Genomic DNA, 18,692 nt, shown 5'->3' with positions numbered 1-18,692 from the left:
GGTCCCGGGCCCCGCCGGAGCCCTGCGCCTCCACACCGAGCCGCTCCGTGGCCCGTTCTAATGTTGGGTCTTGGAGACAGGCCTGCGCCCTTTTCCCTTCCAGATGAAAGGAAGCGCGGGGCTTCTTCTCGGGGTGAGCAGCAGGATTGTCTGTGTCCCGCGAAGAGCAGGGGACCCCGTGCTAAGGGGTGGGTTTGGGAGCGCCGCCTGTGCCTCCCGCTGGGAAGGATAGCGCCTCGTTGCAGCGACGGCAGTGCTACACGGGAAACGACCTGGAAGGTGCGCGGAAAACATATTTCAAATGCTTAGACTTCTAGGAGACCCGGGAGATAAGTAATTTCCGCTGCACAGTAGCAGCTCTGAGATGGTGTGGACGGGAGGAGAATGCACTGCTCCCACAAGAAGAACGAAAAGCGCCGTTATTTTAAGATTTGTTAAAAATCTAGAAGCTGTTCCCAATAACCATATTATATACGCTAGCACTGGTTCGTTATACATCCATGTGAACATGTGTTGCTTTTTTCTTGTAAAACGTGATTACCCAAAAATCAAGTGTTAGCAAGCCAGGATGCTCAATCTGAAAGGTTTAAAAGCGTATGGGTTTTTTTTGCCACAGGAACAAGAAAATTGTTGATTTTTCTCAGTTTGGGGATTTGGAAGATGACGGTAAGTAGTGTGTTCTTGTACATAACAAAAATGCCAAACATTAAAGTAACCACCCAAAATATAATCAGAGTGTCTTTAATGAATTTGTTCATTGAGAAGGCTGTTACTGTTTTCACTTGAAGTAATCTGGGCACGCTAATAAATACCCTAATTCAACAAGAATATACTGACTGTAAGCCGGAGTATAACAACAGTATGTCAGGAACCTGGTGAATACACTGTGTTTTGTTGCAGGAAAATCTGTTTCTCTTCCTGACCCAGTTTACAGTGGTAATTGGTTGCTCCATGGCCTGATTACCAGTTCAAAGGGATTTAAATTAATATATAAAGGAGATATGAATCATCTGTATGTAGATCTAAGATGCAGGTCTCTGTCTTGATGGGTTTTGGGTCAGGACATGGCAGTCACATTTTGAGTTACACTGGTAAGAAAAAGAAATTGCAGGTTATTCATTTTAAACATTGTCCTAATAGTAAATGTAATACCTTCTAATGTAATACCTAATAGGTATTACACTTTTTTCCCCACAGAATTTGTTTGTCTTCATGATTGGTTTGGGCTTGGGTTTTTTTTGGTGGTGGTGGTGGTTTGTTTTTTTCATCCTTTTTGCAGAATCCAGGGAACAGTTTGAATTGGTGAGAAGGGGAGGGCAAAAGGAAAGTTCAAGATCTCGTGTGAATCATATGGATTAATGTGGGTTCTTAGTTTGTATTTGGTGCATGGCTTAGTTAATAAGCGATCACTTGTAATGTTCAAGAAAAGTGTAAATTGTCAGAAACATCAGTGATTTAATCTAAGGTTCACCATCATTTAGACAATACTGAAGATTATTATTTTTTTCTGATATTTTGCACTGTGATATGTTTTTCTGCCTTCTAATTTTCATTAGAATTGGAGAAATGCATAGTATTTGGTAAGAGGAAATATGAAAATGGTAGAAAAAGGGGAGCAATTCTTTTTTAACAATGGGAATCATAAAGGGGAACAATTCCTAAAACACTGAGAGCTCAAAACTGTTTAATGTCAGTGGTAACTAATATAATTGATACCTGTTCTGCATATCAAAAGGTGAACTTCTAGTTACTGACAATCTGGTAACATGTTGGGCATTTAAGCTTTATTGCCTTATAGGTAGTAAAAACTGAAATCATTACCTCTTGAATACAAGCATGTGCAAAAGAGGTCTTGTTAAATTTTCATTTAAAATTTAACAATTTAAGTAAAAATCCTACAGTTACACTTGTATCCTTTAAAAATAGAATTAATTTCAAAAAGGTTACCTTTAGTATATTTTCGGTCTATGATGAAATTAACTCGAACGACTTCTGGCCATACAGAAGAATATAAGAAGACTCATTAAAGCTTGTTGCTGTTTGCCAAACAGATGAAGACTTTGCATGTGTAGCTGCACCTTCAAGCAAAAAATCCAGAACACAGCTCAAGGAACCAAAGAAGGAGAAAAAAGAGAAGCAGAAAAAACCACAGAAAGAACTGACTCCACCACCAAAGCAGACACCTAATAAAAGGTGAGAAACATTGAAATGTGGTCAACTCTGTGTAAAGGTGGATTTCAGTAATAGTTTGGTGTCATGTCGCATCCCATTCCCCTCCCAGCCCCCCCTCCCCGAGTTTTAAGCAGCTGAAAACACACAATAGCATATTATTAGCATAATAATGATTTTCAGCTTTATCGGTATAGTTGCAAATCAGGGATAATGTAATTATGCACAGAGTTGGGAAAAGTTGCCCAAGTTCATTAGTGAGCTGTGTCTGTTTTGTTATGGCTCTAAAAAGCTCCAGCAAGCAGCCTGCTTAGGGGCAGAAACAGGTTTGCATGTCTTGATCTTGTTTAGGTATCTCTACAGTGCATGTAATGTTTCTGAGCTCCTTAAGGACTCCTAAAACTGAGAAATATAAAGACACTTAAAAACTGACTCTTTAAAAGAGAACATATTTAAAGCTTGATACAAAATAGAAAGTCATTGTCAATGACAGAAATCTGATTATTTTGGTAGTAAAGTTGTATATAAATATTGCATTCGGTGTGGTATTTCAAGCAAACATAAGTGTTTCTCTGATAATACCAGTTATTAGTTTTTATATATATATATATATACACACACACACATACATATACATATACAATGTTTTGCAATCATAATACCTTTATGTATAGTGTGCTTTAAATATTAGAGTATACTTTGTCTAAATCATTTAAGGAAGTAATATTCATAATATGTTGTACATATTGAAATATTAGTATCTTTGCAAGTATTTGAATTTTACAAAGTTCAGTGAATCAGAAATAGATCTATAACAGTCATGCCATTGTTTTCTTACTTAGCATGTTTAGGGGTTTGTTTTTTTGTTGCAGGATATCTTTGGATGACAAACTTTATCAAAGAGATTTGGAAGTTGCCTTAGCCTTATCCGTCAAGGAAAAGTCTGCAAATATCCCTGAGGTGCAAAATTCAGAACAAGGTTATTTTACAGTTCAATGCAACACTATTTATGTATAGTAAATTTCAACATGACAATTTTTTGTACAGTGAAGTAGGTTGAAAGTCATGTTTTATTTCAAGATAACATGTTTAGGAAATAAGAATTTCTAGGTAGTCTCTCTTCTTACGTTTTGGGGTTTGGTTTTTTGTTTGGGTTAGTTGGCTTGGGTTTTTTTTAGTATGGGTTTGTTTGGTTTTGGTTGGTTGGATGGTTTTTTTTTGGTGTGAAAAATAACTTTTCTGTAAGATCTTCCAAACATACAGTTTGATTAGAGACAGAAATGTTACCTATTTTATTTCGTAGTATCTTAACCTTTTACAATGTTTTTTGTGTATTTATGTTTTATATTCTTTTTTGTTTGTTTTCTGGATCCTAAAGCAGGTAAGGATTTTGAATCAGAAAATGTACAAAGGAGACCCCTTTTTTCCAACTGCAGTGTAGACAGTGAACTTTTAGGTAAGCTGTTCTCATACTCTGTCTTTTTAGATGCAAAATTTCAAGATATATTTAAGTATTTTAATCTCTTCTTGTTTCCATTGGTTTCTGGTTTTCACCTATATGGAAAAAAAGAGTCTTTATCTTAAATATAGACTGAAGGCTGCAGCAACTTTTTCTTTAAAAATTTGGTCCTAATCTTAAAATGGGAAAACCTGTGGATTGCTGAATGAGATTGTTACAGATCACTAAAAGTTTGCTGGAAAAAGAAACAGACGTTTGATAGCTTTAGGTGCTGAGTTTATTCACTTCAAGGAGCTGCACTTGCCCTCAACTCCTGAATGGGTCCATATGAGCTAAGCATCAGCTAAACATAACCAGAACATTTGCTGTGCCATTGGAAACTTTTTTAATTTTTCCAGTTTATTTTTGGTCTCCTGTCGTTTTGTTAGCTGGATTACAGATAACTTTCACAACCAGAATTTACAGTTTGGTCAGTTAAGAGAGTAAAATGAAAATCACGTGAAAACAAGTGCCAATGATACACTTCCATATAGCATTCTTCAAAATCACAAGAATAAATTTCTATAAATACCTGCTTCTTTTTGAGAAGAATAATAGTTTTACTGTGATTTTGAATTAATTAGACTGAATTCTGCTTTCTAGGCCCCAGTCAAGTTATGGATGATGATGTACCTAGGGCTGATGGTATGCACAGGACAGCAACATCTGAAGTTCCTGCACATCCAAAGAAGTTATTGGCCGTTGACAGTGATGACAGAGAGCACTCTACTGACTCTGAGCCAGAGTGTGTACCCAGTAAGGTCTCCTCTATAAAAACCCTTAGATGTGTTTTAAACATGGTGCCTTAAATGTAGTTAATATTTTCAGTGAAGTGCATGCTGCTTCTCTTGTATCTTCCCCCTTGACCCCTAACTGAAGCATTGTCTTTTCATACCAGTGTCATCTTAATTGCACTTTGGCATTAAATCTAAACGTTGGAGCTTGTTCATACACATTCGCCAAACTGGCATAAGTTACACTATGTCTCTGCATTTACTGAAGTATGTCAGAACAAATTTCTTCTGTCATCTTTGTCCAGGAAGGTTTCATCTCTTTAAAGAGCCTCTGTTGATTTTTCCTGTTCTTGTCTGGGGTTTGCATCAGAACGGTAATTCTGGAGTAGTATCTGGTGTTAGTGCTCCTAGTATTTGCTTTGTTTAAACTTCTTTCCTTGCTTCAGTTCTCAGCTCTTGGAAGACAATGCTGCATCTGACTGGAGTTCAGGGTAGCATCATGCTCTGCTTCTGGTAGCAGCCTAGTATTGAATGCCTGCAGAGTACGATAGTCACCTCTCATTCCCCAATGTTTAGTGTGTCTATCCATTCTTTTAGTCCTTACTGCAAGGTTTATTGCAGTGTATTTCCAGAATTGCCAGTGAAATAAAAGATCAGGGAAATCATCCAGATACTCCTGTTGATAGAAAAGTATTTTTAAGATTTGCTAATGTATTTTTTTTAAATAATGAATCTATAAAATCTTTCTTGCAGCTGAAATTAGACATAGTGTTTTTCCACTTTAGTCATGACTAAGAATATGCAAAAATCAGAAGCCCTGCCAAATAATTTTAACATTTTCATCCTGCACACATGGAATATTGGTAATTCTGCTGTTAAATCGTTATTGTATGCAGTTTATAACAGGATGTTCCATTATTAAAGTACAGAGCAAGAATTCTGTAAATACATGGTGGTTTATGGAGGCTATTTCTTTCTCAGTTCAGCATATAAATATGTGCAAATTTGGTTTACTGTATCTCTAAGGTACTCTGGGTTTTATGTCCAGAGTATGATTAGAAGGCCCTGGAGTAATAGTAGATCGTATTTCATGTAAAGAGATGACATCCCTTTTCCTTGTAGGTGAGGAGGAGTCAGAAGAAGATTCAGATTATAGTGAAGGTGATGATGAAGACTTTGCAATGGAAAAAAAGAAAGCCAAAGGAAATAAAAAGAAAACCAGACAAAAGATGCCAGCTGAAAGAGAGAAGAAAACTCCCAAATCCAAGATTAATACTACAGGTAAGTTTGTGCGATGAATTTGAAATAGCCTTTTTTATAGTGAGCGTCCCTTTTATTTTCACTGAAGGAATAGGTAGCTTTGGCTGACAGACTGACTGTGCAGGGTTATGATGAAAATGAAGGACTATATGCAGAGTAAAAGGAAGAGAGTAGAAAAAAATCCTGAAAGAAAACACTATAGTAAACTAACACTTCTTACAAAGAAAAGCAGACAAAAGAGAATAGGCAGTTCATTTCTATTTATGTAACTATATCTAGCTTTTAAGAAAAGGTTAAGTAATGAGTGATCTGAAGATTATTATTTTTTTCAATTATAATCTCAGATCCTTCTCTTGCAGTTGCATTTATGAATTTTTAATTCCAGGATAGCTAACAAAGCTCGTTCTACTATCCACTTGGTGAAAACCAGTAGATAGTCATGCCCTTCAAAGTTAATTGTTCACTGTGTCACTAATGCAATTTATATTAAATAGCTTAAGAAAATACTTATCATGGTGTTAATTTTGTGTCTGACTTGGTAAAGTGTTTTAGTTTCAGGGCTAAATTTAAAACATGTAATTTAGTTTAAAATTACTTGTAAAGGGAATGGTTTGGGCAGAAGAACTTTCCCTCTTAGAAATCCAGTATTTGGCAGGTCTTCAAGAAGAAGTTGTTATACTGCTTATTTTTAAACCAGGTTTGAAATTCTAGAGTATAACAGGACTGACTTTATAAATATATACTGATAAAGATGTGACAATCTAGTAACGTTATTTCACTCAATACAGAGAGCTTGTGCTGCGCAATGATCAATCGTCTTATGCAGTGTGATGATTTCTCTGCTAAAGAGTATTGTTCTCAGATTGTTTTTTTTTTTATTTCCAACTAAGTATCACCTGTAGTTTCTCCCTTTGGGAAAACAGAACAAAAATCTGAGCCAACACAAAAGATCATGTCCAGTTCTTCAGGCCCAGTTGGAAGGCCTCTACATACATCAAGTCCTGTAACAGATAAGAAGCCTAAATGGATACCACCAGGTACCTTAAAGATTGTAATTATAAACAGATAGATTAGTTGACTCAAGTTTTTAGCAATCTCTTCTAAAAGCAAGCAAACAAACAGTATTTCAGAAAAATGACTGACCTCTTACAATGAAAGTTATTCTTTTGACCTTAGATTTAAAAGAAAAGAAAAAAAAAAAGGCTATCTCCGTGCTGCTTTTTCCTCTTACAGCATTATTCTTAACTCCTTTATGTGGGGAGGTTAATTAAATGTTATCCAGAGTGTGTATCAAATCTTAATCAAGGATTGTTTTGTGGCCATTTCTCTCTTAGTAAGAGCTTTCTTTATCTCTGGTATGTGCTGCATTCTTACCTGTTCTAAACAAATACTACTACAAAAACGTTGGAGTGTTTTAACTGCTGTACCAAAGCAAATGCTTTATTTTCTTAAGGTGTTTGAGCATGCTCCTGATGACTCCTGCCTCTTACTTTGATTTTCCTTCATACTTGCTCTTCTTTCCTGTACATGTTTCTTTCTGTTTGGCTCCTTTCTCTCAAGTCTTTTTTTTTTGTCCCACTTGGAATTGTGTTCAGTTGTGAGATTCTCTGTGGAGCACCTGAAAATGCACAGTACACTGGAAACAGTATTTTCTTGTCCAGTGGTGCTCCAGTGTGCTGCTGGTTAGTTAAAATTGTACACACCATACCTGCTGCATTGGCTCCAAAATAGATTGATTCCCAGACCTTTTTGCAGTATCTTTAGAATACTTTTTTGTTCTACTGTGACAACTATTAAAAGACAACAGTCATATAATATCTCCCCCTCCCAAATCTCTTAAGCTTCTTGTTTTATTTGTTTTTCAGCTGCATCAGGAAGCAGTAATAACTTTATGAAACATGTTCCTCTTAAGTCACCTACTCAGTGTCTTAGACTTGGTCTCTCCAGACTAGCAAGAGTCAAACCACTGCATCCCAGTGCTGCCAGCAGTTAAGTGGTCAGTGACAAGGTGGCATGTGATAGAAAGGACTTTGGAAAGTGTTTTGCTTATAAATAAGCGAAAGCTTCATGGCATCATCTATGTTGGAGGACTGCTATTTATGTATGTGTCTTATGATTTTTTATTCTGCAAAATGCTAGGCATCCTTAAGTGCTACTGTATAATAATAATAATATTTAATCAAGGTGACATCTGGGTCACCAGCTCTTTCATGTATTATATTCTGAGGCATGGGTTTGTGGTAATTTTAATTCTCTGATAGCTAAACTCTTGGCATTAAAATAGTCTACACAGCACTATGTCAGTTATAGAATGTGATATCTTAACACAGTGAAAGTCACAGTTTAAAAAATATTTCTTGGAAGAGTTACCACTTTCCACCCCCTTCTTGGGAAGTTTGTCACCACTCTCAAAATCTGTTAATGTTTGCATATCTTATATGTGGATGTTAATTATTTTTTAATGTATTATAGATATAAATGGAGTTTTTCTTAGAATGTTGTGTTTTTTAATAAAATTCTTAATATAACCAAATTAATCATATTGAATTCATTAATTTTGAAAATCACTTCTAAATTTTTGCTGCAGTCTGGCAGATATTTTTGCCTATGCATACTCTTACTGGAACTCAACAGCATTAGTCAGGCACGGACAGCGAGGCTTTTGCTTTGAGCTCCTTGGTTTTTATTGAAGACCATGAGACTGTGCATAGTTCAGATTTTGTAAAGCTTTGAAGTGATAGTTACTGAGTAGTGAAACTGAGCTTTCAAACTCATTAGTTCACAGTGTAAATTATTTCCCATCTAAGCATAATGATTGTGTCAGATGACACAACAGATGCATTTCCCCCTGTGTTGCTAAAGGGATCTGGTCATGACTCAGTGAATTGCATTAACAAAGGAATATATAGCTCTATTCAGAGTAATTACACAGACAAAAGCATGGTGTTGCCTAAAGGAAAATTACGGTATGACAAATTACTTTTTAACAGTATAATATTTACATTATTAAAGTGCATGCATATTTATTAAATTTATTAAAAACAATGTGCAAATTGCCTTATAGAAGGAATGAGAAGAAATCAGTGGATGATAATCTGTTTCTCAGAGAAAAAGAAAAGTAGGCATTTTGACATACATCATCCACATTTTGGATTCCTGGCATGGAATCACATAGCCCAGAGTGAAGTGTGATCCCGTGCGCTGGGCTAAATGAGTTAAGGAGGAAGGCACACCTCTGGTGTCTCTAGTGCTCGTCTGACTTCGTCATGAGCCATCTTGGCTTGCGAAAATGACACATTGGTAGACCAGAAATTTGCAGCTCGTTGCCATCAGAAGAGCTTGAAACTGCTTCCAAACAAGGGTGATGCAGGAGTACCCATAGGAGGAAAGGTGGGTATCCAAAAACAATGCTTGTGACTAGCATGTTGTACGTCTGTTACATTATTCCTCTCCTTCATTCCCATTCTTTGTGCTTACAAGCACAGCCCTTTTCTGTGGTGTGCAGTGGATAAACGGCTGCTGCAGAATGGGAGCCTCAGGCCCAGGTGGTTTTTTGCAGCACCCTATCCATGGACCCATTCATGTTTCAGTCCTTTGCTTTCCACAGTGAGTCGTCATGCAAAGAACCAGCTCCCTCACTGCATTAGGTCTCTTTCTATTGAAATTAAACTGTAATGAATTGTTTTGCTTTTATGTTTTTTTCAGGGATAAATGTAGATTTCGTATGGTTGCACATCTTCTTGCTACAGGGAAATCTATGTATTTTCTCAGCATGGTGCTTCAGGAAAATATTTCTACAGCTGGAAGTTTTAGTAACTGTATTTTTCCCCCACTCTCCTTTCGTCCTTTTTCTTCTCTCCACAAAACATACATCTGAGATTTGTGTTCCTCTGGTTTCCAGCTTGGCATCTTTCAAAAATGACATAATTTTCAGCCTACCACCTGTCCTTAAGCCCTTCCTTAAGTTTGTGTGGTTTTCCCATTCATGAGGATTTCCCAGTATTTCTTGACCTTTTTTTTTCTGAGTGAAAATTTGAACCATTCCCAGGGGTTCTGTCACTGAATACCAGGGAGAAGAGTCCAGCATCTCCCTCACCAAGTCCAGCATCTCCCTCACCACTTTCCCTCCTCAGGAAGCTGCAGAGAGTAATGGGGTCCTCCCTCAGCCTCCTTTTCTCCTAACTAGACAGTCCAAGTGTCCTTTGGCTGCTCCTCACAGGACATGCCTCCCAGCCCTTCCACCAGCTTTGTTGCCCTCCTCTGGGCACATTCAGGGACCTTGACATCCTTCTTAGACCATCAGACCCAGAAGTGCGCACAGTATGTGAGGTGAGGCAGCATTGTCTCTCAGTACAACACAGCTCTTGACCCTACGGTCAACCAGCACCCCCAGGTCCCTCTCTGCAGGTCTGCTTTCCAGCAACACCTCTCCAGTTTCTACTTGTGCCCAGCATTACTCCATCCCAGATGCAGAATCCAGCATTTGTTCTTGTTAAATTTCACACCATTGATGACTGCCCTGTGCTCCAATCTGTCCTGATCCTTCTGCAAGGCCTGTTGTTGCATTTAAGAGAATGAAAACGAAGCTCTTGGACCCAGTTTCCTCATTTACATTCGCTGAGTCTTATCCAAGCTTGAGCTGCAATGTGTGGTCTGCATTCATAGTCCATAGAAAAGTCACATTTACAAGATGCAGTATCTCTAAGCAGATGATTGTGAGCTGTCTTCCATGTTTGATCACTTGACTAAAAGAACACAACTTTCTTTAACTCAACAGTCTAGTAACGTATCAGTGTAAACCACAAAGATGAAAACCAATGTTACTGTTTCCTGTGTTCCTCTGGGCAGAAACCTACTCTTTGCATTTTAAAATGCTTCGGAAGAACTGGGCTGTCTCCACTCATGTTTGGCATCGTTCTCTTGAGAGGAAGCAAAAAAACAACCCTGTGAAATCAACATCTTATTTGAATTGAGGCTGTTTCTGCTGTGCTGAATCTTTCAGTCTTCACACCAAATATTCACAATGCTTGTGTACATTTTAAATAAAGACTTTAAGCATGCGTTGTTCCCATACATTTGGGATATGTAAAATCTGAAATTTCATTTTCTTATCTTTTGGGGGATTTTTGTGTCTCTCTCCCCTCTCCCTCTGCATTTGTTGTTGGGGTGGTTTTGTTGTTCTTTTTTTTTTTTTTTTTTTTTTTTTTTTTTTTTTTTTTTTTGTTTAATTTAATTGCTTTTGAGTGTAACTTAAATTTCTTAGAAGTTAAAGATTAGTTTTCCCTAATCTTGACTGAATAAGAGCACAAAAAGGCTTAAAGCTTGTCTAATTTGCACTGTGTGTAAAAGACAGAATCTGCATGTTCCTTACTATATTTAAGTTTCTGTCTGTTTAATGCTCAGGCACCTCAATTCCTCTCACCAAATTCTTTTTCATAATTACAGTCCTTGGGGCCAAGACAAACATATTTATGATGTCATTAAAAATTATAAGACTCATGAACACAGAAATCATCTGATATATGAGACAATAGAACTGATCAAACATGAAAGATAGATGGTCTATCTGCTTAGAGATAGACCATCATGTGAAGTAGAGACAAAGATGACAGATTATCTTTCTGTTTCTCTCCCTGAACAGATGAGAGATCTCACTTGGGTATTTCGTATTTTTTTACTTCCATCCAGTAAATCTGTGTAAATCTTGCTTTCATTCTGTTAATTTTGCAGGATTCATTAAAGTGAAGGATTCTAAAGAGTTGTTATCAAGTAATTCTTTTAGATATACCTTGTGAACCCCATTGGAAGACAGGTGCACATCTCTCAGAATGCAAATAAACAGAAGCTTGTAACTATGTTGGAAATCAAGAGTAGAGGCCAGTACATAAAGTTATTCCCATACAGTAGAGCTATATGGTTAACATTTGTACTTGCAAAGTATACACATATCAGAGACTTGGACGACATGTGAGCACCAAAGGATGTAAATAGAAATAATGGACTAGAATTAAATTAGGGAAAAAAAGATAAAAATGGACAGTGAGACTGTTAGGTCATAGTTGCCAGTGTACTTTGCTGTTCCTTAGGTCTGCTGTAGATTTTTTGAATGTATGTGATATTTGTCAGAAGACAAAATAAGAATGAAGGTATTCAGATATCTATACCATACTTGCATCAGTAACTTCTCAGCTGTTAACAGCCTTGCATTTGATTGTCTTTTGATTAGTAAAGTGAGATTGTACTCTAATTACTACAGAAAACAAATACATACTGACATGAGGGTTAACTTATAAATCTTTTCCATATTTGATGTCTATGATTCTTTGAACACAAGTGTTTTATAAAACATGCAAATAAGAGTCAATAAAATACTACAGTCCTAACGTATCTTGCAGCTTGAATGCATAGTATGATCTGCCAAACAGGAAAAAAATAACCAGAAGGTATTCTAACTATTTTCAGCTATTTCTTTTGAATCCAAAATACCTAGAATAGAAAAACAGAAATAGAAATTTAATAAGTACTAACATCTTACCTTTAGTCAAAGTATATCAACAACACAGTTTTACTCTAATACCTACTAACATTATTACTCACTTCATCTATGAAAATGTATTTCCTGCATTATTTCATTCAGTTATAATCTATAAGATGTAGTTCTTTTCCAGATGTTTGCTGTAATTTTTCTCGAGCATAGCAAATCAACCCCTATTTGGGTAAAAATAATTTGGATATAGTTTGTCAGTGTGGACCAACTGGTTCAGTTTCTTTGTCACCATTTCACAGGAACAAACTTACCTACAAGTCAGAAAACAGATCTGTTGTCTTCCCCAGTAGAGCTACGTTGGGAAAAGGGATACATACAGCACAACCAAGAATAAGAGAACTGCACAGAGCTCAGAAGTTGGAGGCATGGAGTTAAGTTACCAGTAAATTTAGAATGTCATAGTGCTTCCCTGAATTGAAATTCGATAGCAGTTGGCAGTTATTGCCCAGATCCAGGTGGTATGTAGTCATTCAAATCCTCCATTCTCTGTGCTCCTCTCACAAAGGCCAGTTGCAATTATGCACTTGTACTTGAAGCAGTGCAGGGCAGTCTGTGTTCTTGTGCCTTAAGACAAACCTTCCTCTAAGGAGTTGGAGAAGACCAAGGCCCCTGTGGTGGCGGGATAGACCATATTTTATCTTGGCTTGCTGCTTTCCCGTTATGCATTTGATTGCTATCTCAAAAAGGCGCTTCTTTCCTGGTTTTGCTTGTGTAGGATGTTCACAAGACAATAGCAGGCATCTTTGCAGCCTGGCACCTTGTGTTCTTCAGTACATTGCACCTCCCAGCTTCCTCTCTGACAGCTGACATATGTTTGACCACCTTCTACCCTTGTTGCCCAAAGACTGGACAAAGATTTCAAAGATCTGTTAATGACTTCATGGCTGAAGGAGACCCAGAGCTCTATTGGCTAGGGCAACTGCTAACTATGGTTTCCCTGGGTGAAAACATTGATAGTAATAATGCAAGATTCTCAAATAATTCTCTCTTCCAAAATTGCTATATTTTTATAACTCTAGGTTGTAGAAATAATAGAAAAATAAAGTTGTTGCTTTATCCTGTAATTTATATATTTTAACCTATGCTAGTAACGAACCATGTTGTGCCACATGTTACACATCTGGGATTATTATAAAGGGGATTAGAAAGATTGTGTTTTGCTGGAGGACCATGAGCAGAGTCATGATCCATATGCAATGTGTGGAAAGTAGTCTTTTTTTTCCTTTTAAATATCAGTGAAAGTGAGAGAATCAGTCACTGAGAGATTTGTGGCGGTACCAACAGAACAAGAAAAAATTCAAAGTACTATCTTTGTATTACGTTTGTTCCAATCAGATTTTACATAAGGGATGACTTCTGTACGTCAGTAGTTTCACAGGTGTTTAAAATGCTCAGACTGTAGAATAACTGCCTTGCTCTTACATGAACTCAAGTAATCACAGTATTTCTGATGTTGTCAATTCAGGCTCAATAGTAAGTCATTAAAAATTCATAGCTGATTTCATGATACTGTAATTTCTGTTGGGTGCTACTTGTGATTTTCACTTTTGCTGGATTAGTCAAGTCCTGATTAATTATTCAAATTCTGATGATACTGATTCTCATAAACAGAAATAATCTATGCTTGAGTGTTGACAATTATTCTTTTATCATCAATGTTTCAGCGTAGATTTCGATCTAATATTTTGGTGCTGCCAGGGAAAATCATTGATCCAAAGAGCTGACTGTTGGAAATATTGATGTTTGTGTGGACCTTCCTATTGAATAGCTACACATATGGAATATGAAAGGAACAAAACATAAGAAACAAGAAGCCAAATAAGTTCCTGCTATATATAACATGCTGTACAGTAATTTCAAAATCAAGTAAGAATGAAGATTGTTAACACTGTCTCAGCTAATGTTTCACAACTCTACAGAGAAGGGACACATACCTTTACTTTCCTCTAAACATAATGACAAGAATGATAGCACTTCAATATTTAATATAAGTCCATTTTAAAGGGATAGAGTGGTCCAAGTTTTTTGGTTGACACAGAATTTATGGCTAAGAATTATTCATAAGCTACAAGAAAGTATCTCTTTCTCCCTTCTGTCTTTCTCATCTGATACCGCTGTCTTTGAGGCTGTGAGCTCTTACAAATTGAAAATATTAATTATTCTACTTTTAAAAATGACAGCAAAAGAGGCCACAGCTTGCTGAGATATTTCTGCTCTCCATTTTAAATGTCAGACAGTAATGGCAGTGTCAAAGCACAGCAGAGATGCTACCAACAGGGTGATTCCATCGGCATGGCAAGGCATGGCAGTATACCTGCCTGACCCTGATCACTTGTCCTTAACAACAGGGATCATTTCTGCCACTGTAGGGTGAAGTGGAAGGGGACTGATGCAGGTTAAAACTAAGCTGAGTTTTCTTTGCTGGTTTAATTTTAACCTGAGTTATTTTTTGATCCAATTTATTGCAGGATTTCATGAACATTTGTGCTGGCATGAGGAAGGGGACACCTGAGGATTAAGAATAAATAGCAAAGGGAGAAGCAGACTTCTCCTTCCGCCTCCCCAGCCCCCTTTTAGCAACAGTGCTGGTTTAAAATGCTCATGAAACTATGGTGCTGTTCTCTGTCTTCTGTAGTCTGTTTCAGTAGGCGAGAAGATAAATCTTGAATATCTCCTTGTTCTCAGTCTGGACTTATCCAGACTGCTGTTGTTAAGTCTAAATATTAGTTTGGTGTATGAAAGAGCTTTTTAAAATGTGTTTTATTTAATTAAATAATGGTGGGGAAAGCAGACAATAGCAATGTTGGATATCGTTTCTTCTGTGTTTGGCATTTTAACTGTGATAACATGTCGCAGTAGGAAAAGAAGTGGTGTCTGGGGGATATCTGCCAATTACCTACATTTTATCCTTGCAGAATATGACATTGAGTATCAGCCAACTCAATTTGGGAAATTCACTCTTAACAATAGGAACATGATTTAGGCCACCAGGTCCAGAGCTTTGAAGTTTGCTTCAAAGCCATCTGAGGTTGTGATCAGTCTTACTGTCAAAAAGCTTTTAGTCAGGTATTTTGAGGATAACACTCAGTAATAACAAAGATTGTAAGTTGGGTTTTTTTTAAATCAATAATTATTGCCCAGCAGAATTCACTGAATGGAGCAATTCCGAGTCAACCTATGTTGATGGATACTGTAGGAAGAACTAGAAGCAAGGCATTATTGTAGGTTCACTGCTTGGCAAATAGAGGCTTAATTTTATCTGGGATCTTTTGCACTTGGTCCTTTTTTTTTTTTTAACAAGGTGGATAATTTCTCCTGGCACTGGGGGGAACCAAGATAATGAGAGTTGCCTTTTAGGGCTGGCTCAGACATGTTGTCTTCAATGTAGAAGAGTTTGGCTGAGCATTAAATACGTCTTTGTTTAATCAGGTTATGGCAAGAGGACACGATCTTACTATAGTAGTTCTGTAGTGGTTTTAGATGGAAACCAATTCCCATGTAAAAGATGTTCTCTTTGGCTGTGTTCATCTTACTGTGCAGAAGTAAGTATGAAGCCACTGCCAGCCTGCAGGCTTTAGAGAAGCAGGCCAGCTGCTGCACTTAAGCAGAAGATCCCAAAGTGAACACTTCCGAGCTCATTTTCCTGCCACATGGACGGGTCTTAATGCTCTTGTGCCTTGTCTGGCTCCCCTCCAACCCGCTCCATCAGTCCTTCTGACAGATTCCTGCAGTCAGCGCTGGGCAGACACAATGGCCCAAAGCCTTTTCTAGAAAGGCTGAAGTGTGCTCATAAAGCAAAGGCAGATGACATATATTTACAAAGAGCTGGCTGAATTTAGGCTACCTGCAAAAGAACCGCCAATGTGAAGTGGAGAGCTGCCAAAGTTCCTGAGAACATTTAAATCAGCAAGATATAGCACTGAATAGTTTTGAAAACAGCATTTAAAGAAAAACATGGTCTGTATGGGATATGTTTTCCACCTCTAATTTATGCAGTTATGTATGGAAAGTGTGGTTCTCCTCAGTCATCACCTTTGTGCACTCTATCTTTGTTAGCCCCAGTGAGATTGTTATAGTGACAAGAGTGTATATTCTCTGCTGAACTGTGTACACTTTGGAACATGAGTGAACGTGTCTCCACTGCGATCAGCTCCTGCTTCCCGTTTTTCATTTGCTTTAATTCATCTTTCTTGCCAAAGAAATTTTGAGGCAGATTCTTCCAGCTGCTCCTGCAAGAGTGAGGACGTATGTATTGATGTGAAGCATTCTGTCCTCCACACATCACAGCCAGCCTGTTCCTAAGCGGGAATTGTGCCTAACTAAATTTTGATCTGTATCATTCCTGAGAAATGTTGCCCAGCACATACTGCAGTAGCTCCTCTGTAGCCTCTTTATGCTTTCTGAGCTTCTTCCTGTAAGAGAGAAAGGATTTATGAGCAAATTTGTGTTTTGTTAGCATGTGATATAATGTATTACTGTTCTGGTTATGACATTATTATTTTACACTCTGTAGATGAACATGCAGGGGGTACCTCTGACACAGGGCAAGAAAATGAGTGTTACTGTCCAAAGTGTGAGACAAGACTGCAGTAACACCAGTAAAAAGAAAGGTCAGCACAACCTTAATATGTATGGTAAGCAGTGATACTGCACTATTACACCCACAGAACTGTTTAGGTTGGAAGGCATTGCTTGAGATCAGCTATTTCAAACCCAATTATTCTTTGTACAATAATTTGCAATGGTTAAGGAAGTAGTTCTCCTTTTAACTCTCCCTAATATTCTGTGTATTTTTAATGCCCATGAAGAGAGTATTATTAAAATATTTTCCCTAAATGGTAGGAAAGCTCCTTTAATAAATACCTATTTCTCCTGAAATGCCACTGGGGCATGATTTCTAACACATTCCACCTCTCTAAGGAGGAAGTGATGCAAAATATATACTTAGAATCTCTTATTTAAAAGAACAGTAGCAATACACATGTGCCAGGTATGGAGTTTTTGGTAGATCTATCTTCAATACATTAAGATGAATGTATTAAAATTCAGCATGCATACTGAGAACGTGTTAAGTACCTGGATCTAGCAAATACTGTAAGCACTCACCTTTGAAGTACATAGAACCGCTTGCATACTGCAAATGAACTGCGTGGTGGAGTATCTTACTGAATCAGTGCCTCAGGCTGCTATTTAACTGGTGTCCCCCACAGAGGTGTTACCTTAACCACATGTTATTCCAGTCACAGCTGACTGCTCAGTTCAGTGACAGCACGTGAAATGCAGACTGCAGGCAAATCCCAGGGGTTTCCTATGGTCTCTAGGCACTGAGAAATAGCTCACTAGGCCAGTGGTTGCCAGAATCAATAGCAGAGGTGAAGCAAGGAGGTCTGCCAGGCTTGCTAACATGGTTTCTTTGCCAAGCACACTGCTGCCAGGAGCTGTCAACACCCCGGGGAGGCTGCAGTGGGATGGGAGTGCTGCTAGTATATGAAGCAGTTTCAACCCTTCTCATGCCTGTTGTCCCTTCCTCTTCATGCTACAGCACCTTCATATCTCTGGATGCAGCCATAGTCCTGTGCCTCTACAGAAGCTCAGTGCTGCTGCAGGTCTGGGGAAGGAGGTGGACACGGTCTCCTAAATAAGGCACCAGATGAGAACAGGATGCAGTGAACAGCAGTGAACCACTGCACTAAGCATGCACTTGCGTTTCTGGCATTCCTAACTGCCTAAAGCATTTCTGAAAATTGGCTTTTGGCCACTAGAACCTGTGCAGCTAAGTGTAGATATCTTGCAGTAGCTAAAAGTAGGCAGAAGTAGGCAGTCCAACCTCCACAAATAAGGTTCCTGGGCTTTACATACAGCCCTTTCAGGAAGGCAGAACCATTCAAAACACCCAAAGGGAGTCACTCAGAGCAAATCAAAAGCAAAATGTAGTTGGAGGAATGTGCCTGGAATTTGCATTCTGACTTTATGTACTTCCACCTGATCATTAGTTCTGGTTATATTCCTAATCATAAATATATGGAATTAGCTGTCTTTATTTTTTAGTAGGAGCCATGTAATTCCAATTGTGATGACTAAGGGTGTAAGTGAAGTAAGGCTTGGAAAGAGAAGCAATTTCTTTCATCAGCCTAATTCAAACTGCTGGAAAGTCACAGACTTCTCTTTGTGTTTGTTGTTATTATGTTGTTTGTTTTTTTTTCTTGTTCTTGTTTGGGTTTTATTGTTTGGTTTTGTGTTGTTTGGGGTTTCTTTTTCTTAATCTGGGTTCTGTTTTCTGATAATAATTAATTCATCTGCAGAGCTGAAGTTTTTTCCTGAACTTATCCACTCATTCAGATTACATTTGCCGTGTCTGGCAGCCATGCTGGAGTTGCCCAGAAAAACTGTGCCATCTGTTTAGTTGACTGGGACTCGATTTCTCTTAGTTTAAGAGTCATAGAAGATTTCACATTTTCAGATGATTGCATATAGAGCTGCTTTT

At 37.8% G+C, this 18,692-nt stretch overlaps 1 protein-coding gene across 1 annotated transcript; it reads left to right on the top strand.

The window, feature by feature from the left end:
- The first annotated feature begins 596 nt into the window (after window positions 1-596).
- RAD51AP1 (RAD51 associated protein 1) lies at window positions 597-7,654 on the top strand. Its single transcript, XM_010015911.1, has 8 exons — window positions 597-666; window positions 2,052-2,193; window positions 3,042-3,148; window positions 3,548-3,625; window positions 4,271-4,428; window positions 5,532-5,682; window positions 6,552-6,698; window positions 7,527-7,654. Exons 1-8 carry the CDS (start codon window positions 597-599, stop codon window positions 7,652-7,654), a joined length of 981 nt encoding a protein of 326 aa, XP_010014213.1.
- Window positions 7,655-18,692: the final 11,038 nt, after the last annotated feature.

The sequence above is a fragment of the Nestor notabilis genome, unplaced genomic scaffold (genome assembly GCF_000696875.1).
Source record: "Nestor notabilis isolate BGI_N333 unplaced genomic scaffold, ASM69687v1 scaffold9476, whole genome shotgun sequence".
Lineage (NCBI taxonomy): Eukaryota > Metazoa > Chordata > Aves > Psittaciformes > Psittacidae > Nestor > Nestor notabilis.
This window is presented reverse-complemented; position numbering and strand designations above follow the sequence as displayed.